This window comes from Chrysochloris asiatica, unplaced genomic scaffold (genome assembly GCF_000296735.1).
Source record: "Chrysochloris asiatica unplaced genomic scaffold, ChrAsi1.0 scaffold00282, whole genome shotgun sequence".
Lineage (NCBI taxonomy): Eukaryota > Metazoa > Chordata > Mammalia > Afrosoricida > Chrysochloridae > Chrysochloris > Chrysochloris asiatica.
Genome location: NW_006408800.1, coordinates 710,883 through 726,465, shown reverse-complemented (window position 1 = coordinate 726,465; position 15,583 = coordinate 710,883). Strand labels below are relative to the sequence as shown.

Here is a 15,583-nt window from a genome sequence, read left to right as displayed (position 1 = left end):
TTATTTATTGTTTGTTTAAGGGACGCTGCCTGTCTTAGGTGGTCAGTGCGAATTCCTCAGTCTTACCCGTCATCGAAACTCATTGCAGCATGGCAGTGGCTCTGTAAGACTATTTCTTAACTGAATAATTTCACCTGTTATAACAGGCTCTTTTGTCATAAAATTTTGAGAAAAGTGTTTCTAGCAGATGCCTTGTATAAAATTGTTAGGTGCCATCAAAGTCGGTTCCAGCTCATAGTGACCCTGTGTAGGATTTTGGAGGTTGTAGATCTTTGCCAGAGCAGAAAGCCTCATCATTTTCCCAAGGAGCAGCTAGTGGCTTGAGCCACTGACCTTGTGGCTTGCAATTCAGTGCTTATCCTACAGAACTACCGTATTCTTTGCGTAAAATAGGAATATAGAAATTGGCTGAATGGCTAGATTGAGAACCTTGAAAGGATATGGCATCCTTCAGCTGATCGGGAGCACTGAGCCCCAGGCAGTCTCTCCAGGGCCCATCAGGCAGAGTGACCACCCAGCAGATCTCAGTCTTGATGTGTTAAAGTAACATTCTCTGGGGAACCTTAGACTATCTGATTCTAAAGAAAGGGGAACTTCTGTGAGATCAGGAGGCCTATTGCTTTCCTCTGCTTTACTTGTTGGGAAATGCCCAGGACACAGAAGACAAGACACCGGGTGAGGGGAAGCTACTGCCTGCTAAGTCCTGAGCTGGCGCCCTCCCGGGAATGTCTGCTTCCTATGCTTAGCCCTTGACCACTTTCCCACCAGGGACTCCTGAATGAAACATTCTTCCCCTGTCAGAAGTAATTTTAAGATGGCAGAGCGGTGCCTGTGTGGCGAAAGGTTGTTTTTATTTTTATTTTATTTTGTTTGTTAAATGAAAGCACACAGAGTCTAGACAGTGTGGTCAAGGGAGCCAGCCATCCGTCACACAGTGTGACATTGTTCCTGTCCTTTGAGAAAACTAAGTGCGCCACAAATTCCAAGAGAGGGGAAGAATCAGACTCCTGTTGGGAAAGAAAAATTGTTTTTACATTTAACAGTTTCAGACTCTTTCTGGAATATTCAGACAACCAATGGTACTGAACCCCTTGCTGAACTCTACAACCCAGTTGCTCCTAAGATGTAGAATGTTCAGAGACTTGTGCAGTGTGGGCCCCAGGCTCTGTCTCCAGCCACTCTGCTGCAGCACCCTGCCGACATGAGGTTCTCATTCACACCGAGCCACTGAGCCCATTGCTGGGACAGGTTTATAGGATGGCAAGTCAGCAGCCATGCAGGAAGGAAGAACTAGGGAAGTCATCACAGCTCCCAGAGACAGTGAGCACAGCATGTCCTTGCACTGGGCTACCCAGTGTACACCCCGGAACAAGCTAACCACAAACTGGGACTGTAGGAAAGAGTTTATGTCAGGGAATCAGGAAGGAGGCTACCTAGGTTTTTGCTGACTTACAGAGGATTGGGCATTTGGAATCTTTCTGCAGGGAATAAGATAAAGTCGAGAAGGTCAGGGAATCCACCTGGCAGGAGGGTACATGGGTGTGGGGGGCAGGGGTAGGTAAAGCACAAGGGACCTGGCCCTCCCGCCTCTCCTTACAGCCTCCCTTGTCCACCCCAATGCAGACTAAGGCTTTATCCCTCGCTTTAGGATTGATCCTTCACAGGGTGTGACAGGATCCTTAGAGACAGTTTTCCTTCTATGCTAAATCTGAACACAAAGGCCCAGGGGTTACCATGAATTTAAACTACGGGAACTTTTGTGAAAGAGCTTGGCTTGTTAGACTCCTCTGAGATTGCAGTGGATGAAAATTTGACTATCTGTTATGATAGTCAAATACGTGTAGAAAATCAAATCCATTCTTACTGACTCTTGATTCTTTAGAACCTTTCTTTAGATCTGTTGTTGTTAAGTGTCATAGAGTCGGTTTCGACTCATAGCGACCCTGTATAGGGTGTCCGAGGAGCGACTGGTAATCTTGAGCCGCCAACCCTGAAGTACAAACGACCTTGCAGTCCAGTGTATTAACTCACATAGTATAATTCCTGTAAATGAAAAAGGGTCAATTAATTATCTTATTTGACCCTTAGGAGTTTTCTAGCCAGTACTTCCCTTTATTCTTTACAAATCCAGATAATTGTGAAACCATTTATGGTGTCCCTGACTCCATAATCAATAGTGGAAAGAAAACAAGGAAAGAATCTTTTAAGCTAACAGAGTGAACATCAACAAAGCAATGAAAACTTACGTTTAGCTGGTTTGGAAGATTATCATCAGCAGACAGCGTTTATGGTTTAATTAGGCCTGCTTTTTATTTGAACTGTTCACAAAAGAATGATACTTCAGTCCTAAACAAACAAACAAAAACAGTATGTAACTTCGGATACTAAGGATTATCTAAAGAGCAGACAATCTATTTATAGATGTTTAAGAATTAACTATGGATTAACCACATCAATTCGTAGAAGAATTGATGCCTTTGAGTTGTGGTGTTGGAGGAAAATACTGAAAGTGCCATGGACTGCCAAAAGAACCAATAGATCTGTTTTGGAAGAAGTGCAGCCAGAGTGCTCCTTGGAGGCCAGGATGGCTAAGCTTCGTTTCTCATACTTTGGACATATTGTCCGGAGGAAACAGTCGCTGGAGAAGGATGTCATGCTGGGTAAGGTGGAGGGTCAGAGAAAAAGAGGAAGACCCTTAACAAGATGGATTGGCCAGGTGGCACCATTGATAGACTGAAGTGTGGCAGCGGTAGTGAGGTTGGCCCAGGATCGGACATTGTTTCGTTCTGCTGTGCATGGGGTCACTATGAGTCGGTTCCGACTCGATGGCACCTGACAACAACAACAACAAACTTACTTTTCTTAAATTTCTTAAGTCCGATCACATATGATAGTCATCATTTTCTATCGCACTCGGTCGCTAGCCTGAAAGTTGGCGGTTTGAACTTCCGTTGGTGACTCCACAAGAGAAAGATCTGCTTTCATAAAAATTATAGCCAAGAAAACCCAAGGAACAGTTATACATTTCAAAACCTGGGGTTACCATGAGCCATAATCAACTTGACAGCACAGGTTTGGGGTTTTTTGGCTCTTCTTATAAATTATTGTTAAGTGCCATCACATCAGTTCTAACTCATAGCACCCTGTATATGCTTTCTGAGGAGCAGCTGGTGGGTTTGAACCACTGACCTTTACAGCTAACAGTCCAGTGCTTATCCTGCTGCACCACACCAGGAGTCCTACTTATAAATACATATGACCATAGAATCATGAATAATGGATAATGATTTTAAGACATTGCACTTTGCATATAATGACTTATTCAGAAACCACAAACAAGGGTGTGAGGAATGGGTACTATTTTTATTCCCATTGTGTAGATGAAGAAACTGAAGCCCAAAGAAGAAATGAGCCTAAAATTATACCTCTGGGATAGGTGAAACCCTCTACTTTCTATCTCCAAAACCTACCTTGCTCCCTAGAAAGGACCCATCATAGGAACTCAAGTAGTGTTGAACCAATTAGAAAGACCTCCAGGTGCTCCCAAGGCGACCTTGCCTCTGATGACTCCATGTTCCAACTTAGGTGGGCACATTGGCCTTGGCCCCAGGTACCTGGAGGTTCCTCCCACTTTGGCCAGTCCCTGGTGTCTTCCCTTTGTTGGTGGGCTCTCTTCTGTGTAGGTTCTCACCCCACCCAGCACCTTTCTCCAGGGCATCTAATCTCTGTGCATACCTGGGTATGGTAGGGACCCTTGCTGCAGATTTCTTCTGTCATGTTAGTGTTGTTATTACTGTGTAGGACCTGGCTAGGTGTCCTGGGGAAACTTGTGGGGCCCTGTGAGCTCTACCTCAGGGAGAACCATACCTAGGCCTGTGATCTCCTTCCTCATATCATGTATACACACTGTTGTTGTTGTATACAACAACACTTCTGACCCATAGCAACCCTATATAGGGTTGACTTTAATAAGCTGCCTGTTTGGTTTTTCTACCTTTGTCTTTTATAACTTACTGTTTTTGTTGTAAACCTGTTTTCCCCAAGTTGTACTTCTAAAATTAGTAACTAAATTTAAATGGTATATTTTACTGTGTTTTGTTTTTTTTACTTCCCATCAGATTGAATCTTGTTGTTCAGTCATGTGTTGAGTTCTGACTCATAGCAACGCTGCGTCAGGTTTCCAAGGAGTGGCTGGTGGGTTTGAACCACCAAACTTGTACTTAGCAGTCCACTGATCCTAAAGCACCACACCAGGAATGTTTAAAACCAACTAATTCAATTCCTCCATTTTACACAGAATACTACAAAATTAAACATTGTATAACACCTTATAGCACAATGAATCTTAAGTAGCATTTTCTAAACTAATTTGCTAGATTAGTCTCTTATTTAAATTTTTAAAAAAGCAAAACTTTATTTTTACCCTAAATGATACACTATGGTTTGTTCATCAAAAATAATTCCATCTAAATGTGAGCTAGTATGATAAGTGTTTGTTGTTGTTGTTAAATGCCATCGAGTTGGTTCCAACTCATAAAGACCCTGTATAAGGTTTCCAGGGAGCTACTGGTGAGCTTTAACTGTGACCTTACAGTTCAAACCAACCTTGAAGCCCAGTGCATTAGCCCACAGCGAGTTAGTGAAATAGCTGTATAGTCCAGATACTAATGATCACCTTGTTCAGAATTTTCAGCCTGAACCGTAGATCTACGAAGTGACTCGGGGTTTCTTACTACTGCCATACCTGGGGTGTGGCTCCTCATAGGCAGTTTTACTTTGATGATTGCTTTGTGCCCTCAAACAAACCAAGTTGATTTCTTACAGTTCAACAAGTCTCGCCTGACTGACTCTCCAGTCTACTCACGAACCGTTTAGAAAGTCAATGAAAAGGCTTCTTGGTCCACTTTCAGGTTGATCTTCCTGGTTGATGTTCATATTGAGCTTCCATTGTAATCGTCCTCAGGTCTTCATCAGCCTTATCTCTCCCAGACAAATATGGAATATAGCAGGAGGAAGAACACAGCTGCTTTCTGAATCTAGTGTGTCTCCTTAACCCACTCAGCCTGACCTTAGCATTGTCTAATGAGGCCCTGTGACCCACGGGACTCTTGGTGCCAGGCCTGCAGCTTGACAGGACACCTCAAAGCCAAACCCACTGCCCTCAAGTCGGTTCTGATTCTCAATGACACTTTAGGATGCCTGAGACTATAAATCTTTAACCTTGAGGTTAGCAGCCCAGTGCTTAGCCCACTGTGCTACCAGGGCTGTTTATAGGACAGCAGGGCCCTGGAAATGCTTTGTAAAAGGGCGAAGGTCTGTCCTTGAGGGCCGAGCTGGAGAAAGGCAGGAGTGAGGAATACTTGGAGTAGCTGCCCACCTATCACAGAAAGACAAATGGAGAGTCGGAGGCCACCAGACATGGAAGGTTTCAGCCTTTGATCAGTCCCCCAAACTCTTCCCAGCTACTTGGTTTACTTGAGAATATTTATCTCAGGCTCTGAATGATATGATTCTAATTATTACAATTTGGTGAGTGAATTGAATGTAGCAAATTGGGAATTTGTTTCTAAAGCTTCTTTACATGACATTAAATGATATTCATAAATTGGATAAAAAATAGAAGGCCAGTGTATTTGTAGTATGGAGATATTAGGGATTTGTTAATAAGCTGCTGGTTGGGAAGCTTCTGCTTCCTCAGTAGAAAGGAGCTGTTGACAAAGAGCTGGGGGTGAAGTGGGAACATCTTGAGTATCAGGGTAATTAAGTCTGAAATGCAGGTCAACAAGAATGGTCCTCTGTGTCATCAGATCCTCTGAAAGTAGGGCACACTAGCTCTGTAGCTTAGGCATTGCTCCATCTGGAGGCAGGTCTTGTTGGAATCCTTTAACTTCTTGAGTTAACGCCTCTAAGAAGACAGTTCTTTGTCCAAAGACAACAATTTAGAATTTAATAGCAAAAAATTTTTTATGTTGGTAGCTTTAAGATATTTCTAAATAAATTTTATGATTAAAATACAGCTTAACTATACTTCTGTATAAAAAAAAATCCCTGCACATGATTTACCGCACCACCCCCCGCCCCCCAAAAAAACATTGTTTTTCAGACTTTCATGTTCTGCAATATCTTTGAAGTAACTCGAGAGTGAAGAAAAACTTCCATTTTTTTCATTGATGAGTTCCCTTTCCTTAAAAAATGTTCTGGCATTACACAATTTTTTTTTATTTGGCATTACAAATTTCTATCTGAAATGCAGGAAAATTTCATCTCAGCTCTGGGGAAACACTTCAAAATGTAAAATTCCCCTGATTCAAAATGTTCAGTTACCTGTTTCAATAGAGACACCAGGAGTGAAATGTGTGGTAGCAACCAATGACTTCCTACTCTCCCCTCCAGCTTCCAGACATGGGAGACCAGGTTGCCTCTAACTGTAAAATTCCACAGTTTGATATTTCACATAAAAATGAATTGTTACAATTCATGTTGACAGATGGACAAAGTATATTGAAAAGCTAGTAGATTATGTCGAAAAATGATGATTTGTGTTTTTTAAACAATGATTAAAATAATTTCTACAAAAAAAAAAAAAAAAAAAGAGCTGTTACAATTAGACATGTTCCTGGATGTGCTTCTGGCTCTGAATCTTCAGGTAAATGTGAGAAACATGGCAAGGGTAGTACCATGGCTTTGAAAACCCAGCCAAGCTCTGAACTCCTCAGAGAATCACTGATATGGAAGTTTAGTTAAACTGTGTGTTCCCCCATCCCCCACCCCCAGCCAGTCTTTCTGGGAGACTTAATCCAGACTCTCTGAGCCTTGGGGGTGAGGGTACTTAAAATCCCCTTAAACCAGAAAACAACAACAAACAGTGGCCTTCAAGTTGATTTTGACTCATGGCAACCTCATGTGTGTATCAGAGTAGAACTGTACTCCAGTGGCTTCTCAGTGGCTGATTTTTCAAAAGTAAATCACCAGGCCTTTCTCCAGAGACACCTCTGAAAGACTCAAACCACTTAGTGAGGCTAACACATGAACTACTTGCACCACTCAGGAGTCCCTTTAGCAGGACTAGCCTGGTGTGGCGCTGTGGGTAAATGCACCAGACTGCAAAGCCGTTTGTACTGCAAGGTCGGCAGTTTAAGCTTACCAGCTGCTCCTTGGAAACTGTATACAGGATTGCTATGAGTTGGAACCGACTCAACGGCACTTCACAACAGCAACAACAATACTCACCACTCACCAGTGGTTTTCCTTAGGTGCTGATCCTGTGGGCTAGACACAGGAAGATGGACAGGTGAGGGATGAACTTTGCTATGTTTTATCCTTAATGTGTTCCTGTTTCTTCAGTCCTGCCCATTATGAAGTAATGTGCAAACCAGGCTTTCTCACTAGGATTCAGAATCTAGTCGGAGAGCAGAGGGACTGCCTCCGCCCCCACCATCCACCATTAGCAAATGGCTGTGGAGGTAGGGGTAGTTATTTAAACTTCCTTATGACTTTTGTTTATGTTCTAGCTTGATCTTGCTATTCAGTCATTGCGAAGTGTGTAGGTTGATACCTGGATCCGGGGAAGTATTTCCTGGGATCCCTATTTGCTAGCCTCACAGAAGCATTAGTGAAGTTTCCTGAACTGTTTATTCCCATCACATCCCCCAGCCTGAATGACCATCCCTGACTCCCAGCACACACACTTTTCCTCCTCTGTGCGAGGGGCTGGAGACATCTGACCTGAAAATAAGGGTGGTCCCTGTAGCAGTCAGACTCTCTAGAGCTTTTTCTGTCCTGTTCCTCATCTGGCCAGCAGCAGGCTGCTGACGATAAACAAAGACAGTGGACCTCAGAAGGGGGCACTGAGCAAAGGCAGCTTCTCGAAATCCATTTAAAGTACATGCAAATCATGTTTTCAAAGATTTACAAAGTCTCTGCAGGAACCACATGACTTTGTAGAAGTGCTTTGATTGTTTTTTATGACTCCTAAGAAATACTGAGTACATGCTCTCCACAATAAACCCAACCCTGACCGTGTGCTAGTGGGCAGTGGCTTTCTCCACCCAGAATGCTGTGTTTCTCACCTTGCCCAACAGTATGCCAAGAGCCAGTGCCTCCTTAGATGTGAGCCATGTCCCATGCAGCAGTAGCGTTTAGTACAGATCTTGTGTCTGTTTTGTCTGGGGAGCCTGTTAGAAGACTCTAATGGAAATGGCAGTGGTGACTGGGGTTACATACAGGTCCTCAGATTCCACTCTATGTGGGAAACTGCACTGAATGCATAAAGAGAAGGGTCCTCTGTCTCCAGCGCATGGCATGAGCGGAAGAGGTAACGTGGGTCTTACCCAGGAGAATCTGAAGCAGGCCAGTGCTCACTGACTATCCGGTGACACTGGCCCAGTTATTTGCCTTGAGCCAGTGTGTTCAACACAAGAGGGCTCACTCTGACCCCATGCTCCTTGTCCAGGACATCCCTCCCAGCATCTTGAATGGAAATGTAGGTCTAAGGAGCTCTGGTAGTGTTGTTGTTGTTGTTAAGTGCCGTTGAGTCGGTTCCGACCCATAGCAACCCTGTACAGGGTTTCCGAGGGTGTAAATCCTTACGGGAGTAGAAAGCCTCATCTTTCTCCCGTGGAGCGGCTGGTAGTTTCGAACCGCTGACCTTAAGGTTCGCAGCCCGATTCGTAACCACTACGCTACCAGAGCTCCTAAGCTCTGGTAGCGTAGTGGTTATGAATCAGGCTGCAGTTTGAAACTACCAGCTGTTCCATGGGAGAAAGATGAGGCTTTCTACTCCCGTAAACATTTACACCCTCGGAAACCCTGTGCAGGGTCACTATGAGTCGGAACCAACTCCACGGCACATAACCACCACAACCATAAAGACTCCATACGATAAGCACTGGACTGCAAATCATAAGGTCTGCAGTTGGAGCCCTCCAGCCGCTTCACAGGAAAAAGATGAGATTTTCTATTCCCACGGAGATTTAAAAAAAACAAAAAAGCTTCCAAAACCCTATACAGGACCACTGTAAGTCAGAAACCACTTAACAGCACTTAACGACGATGACGACATACAATGATCTTGGGAATCCCTGGATGGCACAAATGGTTCACACACTCTGCTGCAAACCAAAAGTTAGTAACTTCAAATTTACCCAGATGCACCTTGGAAAGGATTGACAGCCCTCTCTATAGTACAGTTTTAGCCTGCACACAGGGTGCCACGATTCAGGACTGACTTGAGAGCAGCCAGGTTTTTGAGTATTACCTGAGAGGCTGTGTGGTGTCAAGGCTGATGATATCTTCCAGTCTCCCTCTGCCTTTCATAGCTGTGTGACTTTGGACATGATACTTAACCTCTCTGAGCATCAAACCAGTGCCCTGCTTATAGTAGCTCAGAAAATGTTTGCTGCTGTTATACTTAGCATTGTGACTCATCTTTTCAAGGTCAGTGCTTCAAGCAGCGTTATGGGATTTTAAGACTTTGCCAACCTTGTGCAGTTAAGGAAATACCCTAGGCACTAGAATGATACACACCTCAGCCCACACCTGTTGGGCCTATTCATTAGATCTCTATCAACAAGCCACACAATGATAAGTAGCTTCTAGGAGTCCTTGGATTGTTCAGACAGCTCAGCACTGGACTGTAAACCCACCCAGAGGGTCTCAGAATACCACTCTGGTGATCTGATTCCAAAAGGTTATAGCGTGAAACCCCTGGGGAGCAGTTCCACTCTGCAGAGGTGGTCGTGAGTCAGGGTCAACTCACCAGCGACTTCTAGGCATGATGGAACTCAAATTGGAGCTACGCTGAGTGAGAAATAAGGGGAGGCTGCCGCAGAATCCAAAGGCACACCTGGGAACGGAGGGTGGTGGCTACCTGCTACAGGCACGAGAGTATGAGCTGTCCTCCTCTCCTCAGGAGCATCCCAGTGGTGCAGCTGCTACGGACCACCACACGGACCAGCGCCTGTGCGGATCACTCAGACCAGCGTGTGGTGTACCTGGAACATGTAGTGGCTCAGATCTCCCTGTCACACCCTCGCCGAGGAGACCTTCAGATCCACCTCATCTCCCCTGCAGGAACCAAGTCCCAACTTTTGGCAAAAAGGTAAAGCAGGCTGGGCCTGGAGGGCAGAGTTGGGCTCTCACCAACCTGGGGGTTTCACTTATTTTGCCAGCAGCTTCGTGGACTCCAAACACTGGAAGATAGGAATCCTGGTGTGGCACTGTGGGATAAAGCACAGGACTGCAAATCAGTTTGAACTATAAGGTCAGCAGTTCAAACTCATGAGGCACTCCATGGAACCCTGTAGAGGGTCGCTGTGAGTCAGAATTTAACACTTAACAACAACAAATGTTGCCTTCAAAACGTGGATTCATTTGTTAAATGGAGAGATTTATGGAATTCTGGGTATGATGTAATTGCCTTCAGATGGTGTATTTAGATCATTTTTAGTCATGTGAAATGTTCTGCTATGAGCACTATTTTATCTGCTTCATCTCTTGACACTTCTGCTGCCCAGGTATTGATGGCACTGTAGAACCAGAAAAGAGTCAGAGACCTGGTCTTGTGGAGGACATCTGTCTGTCTGGGGTGAGAGGTAGAAAAGGTCACTCTGGCCCAAATGCTTGAACCATCCCCATGTTTAGCCAAAACACTCAGAAACACACCCAGAATTCTGCAACTTCCTTCCCACCAAGTTTTGTGGAAGGCCACAAGGTCACTGCTTCAAAAACTTAGAAACATGAGGATATGTTGCGATGCATTTGTATGATTTGTCAGCAATTAGAATGAAGTAATTAGTACCCTGCCCTCCTTCAAGCATACAATAAAAATAATATGAGCTTGAAGCAGGGCAGGGTTAGTAGGGAATGTGGAGGAGAACTGGAGCCCTAACTCTTCGACTAGCTAAGAGGCGCAGGGAGACAAAGAAAGATTATGCAGGCAAATCAGTGTGGCTTCAGCTTTCTTGAAAAGCAAAAGCACCCCTGGGCCCACGTCCCCTCTCCCTGCCTCTGGCCCACTGTCAGGAGTGGCCTGCACAGAGGGCATGAGCCCTCCACACCACCATGCAGCTTCCTGTTACTTAGCGATAAAAATCAGAACTCTTATAAGAACTGCAAGTGATGATGAAGACAATAGGCAGATGGCATGCCTTCCTGCCCTGCTTACACTGTCCACCTGGTCAGCAAGAACTTCTTGCAGTCACAGCAGCCCACCCCAGTATTCCCTCTTTCCTCCCTTCCCCAGTTCTTTTTGGCTTTCTTCCTTTCTGATCCCGTCTTTCTATCCCAGCCCAGTGTGTGAGGGTGGAGAGCAGGACATGCCTTTTGCAATTGGAACTACCCATGTGCTAGGTGGTGGTCTACCTATGCTACCACACGGACAGTCACCTGAGCCTTGGGAATTTGTTATTTCCAAGACTGATTTTGTGATAATATCATGGGTTTATCTTTTAGGATCTACTTTTATTTCACATTTCACTCAATTCTGCAGCTTTTACAGACAGCCATATTTTTTCACTACAAACCCCCTCACACTCACTCCATAGTTATCTCAGCAGTTTGTCCTTGTTCTTTCCCCAGCATGTGGGATTCAGTTTGGTGTCATGTGTGAAAACCAGCCTTGACCTTTACAGTTTCTTAAAAAAGAGTACAAGGGTCTCCCTCCCCTGCTATCCATAGAGAGACTCTTCCTTTTAGACATTTCTAAACATCAGATGTTCAATGAACCCCCAAGTTAGAAACTGGTTTTTTTTTTTTGTTTTTTTTTTTTAATGACATAAAGCTTATATATTTGAATTTCTGATGAACAATTAAAAGTTCCTTCCTCCATTTACAAATTTGCATTCCAAAATTTTTTGTTGTTGTTAAGTGCCATTAAGTCAGTTCCAACCCATAGCGACCCTGTATAAGGTTAACGAGCAGCGGCTGGTGATTTTGAACTGCCAACTTGCAGATCAAACTGACTTTGCAGTCCAGCACATTAACCCAGCGCCACACCAGGACTCCAAAATAGAGTTGTAAAATTAGACTATGAAAAAATGAGTACGAGAGAAGACCCTGCAATTGTTTCTTCCAAAGAGAGAAGACTGAGAGTGGCTGTATGCTAGTAGACAGAGAGTGCCTCTCCCATTTCTCCTGCTAACCAAACATAAGTGAAGCCCCAGGGACTTGTGGGGAGGGTCAAGAAAGACTGTCCAGTCTGCAAAGACAAAGGGAGTGTCCTCAGAACCTGCAAGCGTGGCTTGGTTGAAGAACGAGGGAGCCTCCTTCTCTTCTTCCCTCAAAGCACTGCACCTGGAGTCCCTCCCCAAAGCCAGGGAGCCTCCAGCAGGCATTGAAAGACAACCACATGGGCTGTTAGCTAGCCCACAGACCCAGCTGCGGAAACCTTTAACCACTAATGGATAGGGGACAAAGCTTCATACAAGTTTGAGTCGTCATTCATTTTTCCATGTTTGTATCTTGGGGACAGTGTTGCATGTGAACGTTTTCTTCGTTCCACAAGCAAAGCAGTTTAAAGGGTTCCTTTGTAACACGCATTGGGTTTAAGTGGAAAGGTCTTGCAGCTGCCCCCATAGGTCATTCCTGGGGTAGGTGAGGATCAAACACCCCTGTAGCAGTGGTGCAGGGAGAGAACACTCATTGGGAACCTCATAGACACCTGCTGGTGATGAAAGAACATAAGACAAGGAGTTAAAATAGTCCCCAAATTGTAAGGCAAGCCACTCAACCTATCATCTATACAATTGGAAAGGAGGGGAGAGACTCCCCCAGTTACCGAACCCCTATGTTATATTGGGAGTGTAGTGGCTCCAGACGATAAGCACTGGACTGTGAACCACAAGGTCCACAGTTTGAGCCTGCCAGCCACTCCACAGAAGAAGGATGAGGCCTTCTGCTCCCTCGAAGATTGAAAGGCTTAGAAACCCTTCACAGGGTCCCTATGAGTCAGAACCAGCTTAACAACAACAACATATTATATTTAGAACTGCCTTCTTCTCAGAATATTCAGGAGACTCAGAGAGATAGTGGAGGTGAAGCTGCTCTAGCAGTCTGTGGTGTGGTCTGTGGGAGAAAGCAAGTGTTTGAAACGATGGGTGTTTCACCTCCACCTTCTCCCCCACATCAGCGGAGGCCCAGGTGCCTTCTTCCCAGCTTTCTCCCATACCACCCTTGCTGTGGACCTCATTCTAAATTACCTGGGGGGAATTTGGATGAAGGTGTGTGCTGTCCCAGGCTGCTCCCACCCCACCTCCCATTTCAGGTCTTAACTTTTTTCACTGTGTCTCTAATTTCAGACTGCTGGATCATTCCAATGAAGGCTTTACAAACTGGGAATTCATGACTGTCCACTGCTGGGGAGAAAAGGCCGAGGGGGAATGGACCATAGAAATCCAAGACATGCCATCCCAGGTCCGCAATCCGGAGAAGCAAGGTCAGTGGCCCTCAGGAATCTTGTGAATAAAATTTACCAGAGACATAATAGTTACATCAAAATTGGGGATTTTTTTTTTTTTTATGGAGGAAGATTCACCTACCCTAAAATTCAGTGTTTTAATGATTTTATGGTATACACTTCAGTGACTTTTAGTGCATTCACAATATTTTGCAACAGAACATTTCTATCACTTCCAAAGGGAAACCTGGTCACCTAGTAATCTACTTTCTGACTGTATGGTTTTGCCTGTTCTCAAATGTTCATACAAATCGAATCACATAACATGTGGCTTTGTATGCCTGGCTTCTTTTACATAGCATGTTTTCAAGTTTCATTCATGTTATAGCTTGTGCCAGGATTTCATACTTTTTATTGCTAACTAGTATTTCATTATGTGGATAATACCACATTTTGTTTGCTCATTCATCAGTTGATAGCCATTTGGGTTGTTTGTACTTTTTGCTTATTATGAATAATGCTGCTGTGAACATCCATGCAATTTTTATGTGAACATTTTTTCAGTTCCCTTGGGTCTTTATCTTATTGTTGTTTTTAAGTGTCTTTGAGTTGGCTATGACTCATATCAACCCTGTAGAGGAGCAATGGTGGCTATGAACCACCCACCTTGCAGTTAGCAGGCCAGTGCTTATCCTACAGCACTACACCAGGACCTAGGAGTGAACTATTGGTCATATGGTAATTCTTTGTTTAACTTTTTGAGGAACCCTTACCAGGTTGTTAAAGCCAGAGTCCGTGATTCTAAAGTGCTGACTATGTGGTGCCATGGTTATGACTGTGGGCTCTGGGGCTGAGCTCCCTGGGGAGGATGCTGGCTCCTACTCATACAGACACCTATGACATTGGGCAAAACCACAGGACCTCCTCCAGAAAATGGGGTGATCATGGTGCCCAAGTTGTAGTGTTGATTTATTTTTTTTAATGTTTTATTGTGAATTATATGATAGTTTACATGGGAGAACATTAGTTTTACATTCATTCTATCATTCATCGTATCATTGCCATGGTTACATTCCCCTCCATGCATCATCAACCAACCAAAGGGTATACCCTGCAACCCTGCACCCTACACAACTGCCCTCCACCACCACTACCACCCCACCCCCCCAGTCTTCAGCACACAGTCGCTCTCCCACTCTGGATCTAAAGTCCCCAGCTGCTCCATCGCTTCATGTCATTGTCTCTGCCTCCATCTCAGGCATCACTGCTTCTCTGGGTAAGTTCCCGCTCTCGGCTCTTCTCCGTTGATGGTTCTAGGGACCTCCGCTCCTAGACTGAAAAGTTATTCCCTTCCTTCCTTGCTATAAAATGTCTACCTATACATTTCCAACCTTCACAATCAGTCCTGATAACTATTATTCACTATTGTATCACAAGAGACCCATCTGCATTTCATTTCATCAGTTCTGCCTAGGCAAATTGGATACTACTCACTGGAGATTCTGCCTTCCTGAAGGCCCCTGGCTCTAGGTTTCCTCCTGAAAGCTTGTAAGCCAGTCACTTCTTGCCTTTGTAACCCCCCTCCCCATTTTGGGTAGCCAATGTCCAAGTTGCCCATCCCTGTCTACTCTGTGTATGGAAGGGGTGGGAATGATTCTTGCTGTAAGAATTTGTTCCCTCTTTTGAGCTACTGCTTCCATAGGTGTAGGTCAAGTTCATCAAATTGCATCAGGTTACTCTTTTTTCCTCTTCTTTCTTCTTCTGGTTGAGCGCTGATATCCAGTCATTGAAGCCAGGTCAAGTGGGTATTATCTGCAAATGTGGGTGTTCTTGTGCATATGACCGCTCTTTTTATCAGAAGAATGCTTCACTCTCCACATTGTAGGGCTTAGCTCGCCACTTCATTGTTGTTTTTCCCTCACTTCCCCTTATTGGTGATGAGCGTGGTCACCAATCAGAGTGTGTATTCCCATTGAGTCTTAGTCTTGGAAGGGGGTTTGCACTGAGGGGACCTGACCACTTGCCTTGATGTTTCCTGGGCAAGCAACTTGTTTGTTATTGTAGTAATAGTCCGTCTACCTCTATTTTTTGTATTTTTCCTGTAGGTCTTTCTTTCAAGAAGTATCTTCTATTCTTCTAGCCATTCCAGGCTAGTCTGCTCATCCTTTGAAGTGGAAATTTCCAATCTCT

At 44.5% G+C, this 15,583-nt stretch overlaps 1 protein-coding gene across 2 annotated transcripts in view; it reads left to right on the top strand.

Moving 5' to 3' along the window:
• PCSK6 (proprotein convertase subtilisin/kexin type 6) overlaps nucleotides 1–15,583 on the top strand; it is a 358,296-nt gene that overhangs the window by 248,387 nt on the left and 94,326 nt on the right. For both annotated transcript variants that reach the window (XM_006874527.1, XM_006874526.1), the window contains exons 12-13: nucleotides 9,911–10,099; nucleotides 13,296–13,432. In XM_006874527.1, coding sequence (XP_006874589.1) covers nucleotides 9,911–10,099; nucleotides 13,296–13,432 — 326 coding nt within the window. The remainder of the gene's footprint in view (nucleotides 1–9,910; nucleotides 10,100–13,295; nucleotides 13,433–15,583) is intronic.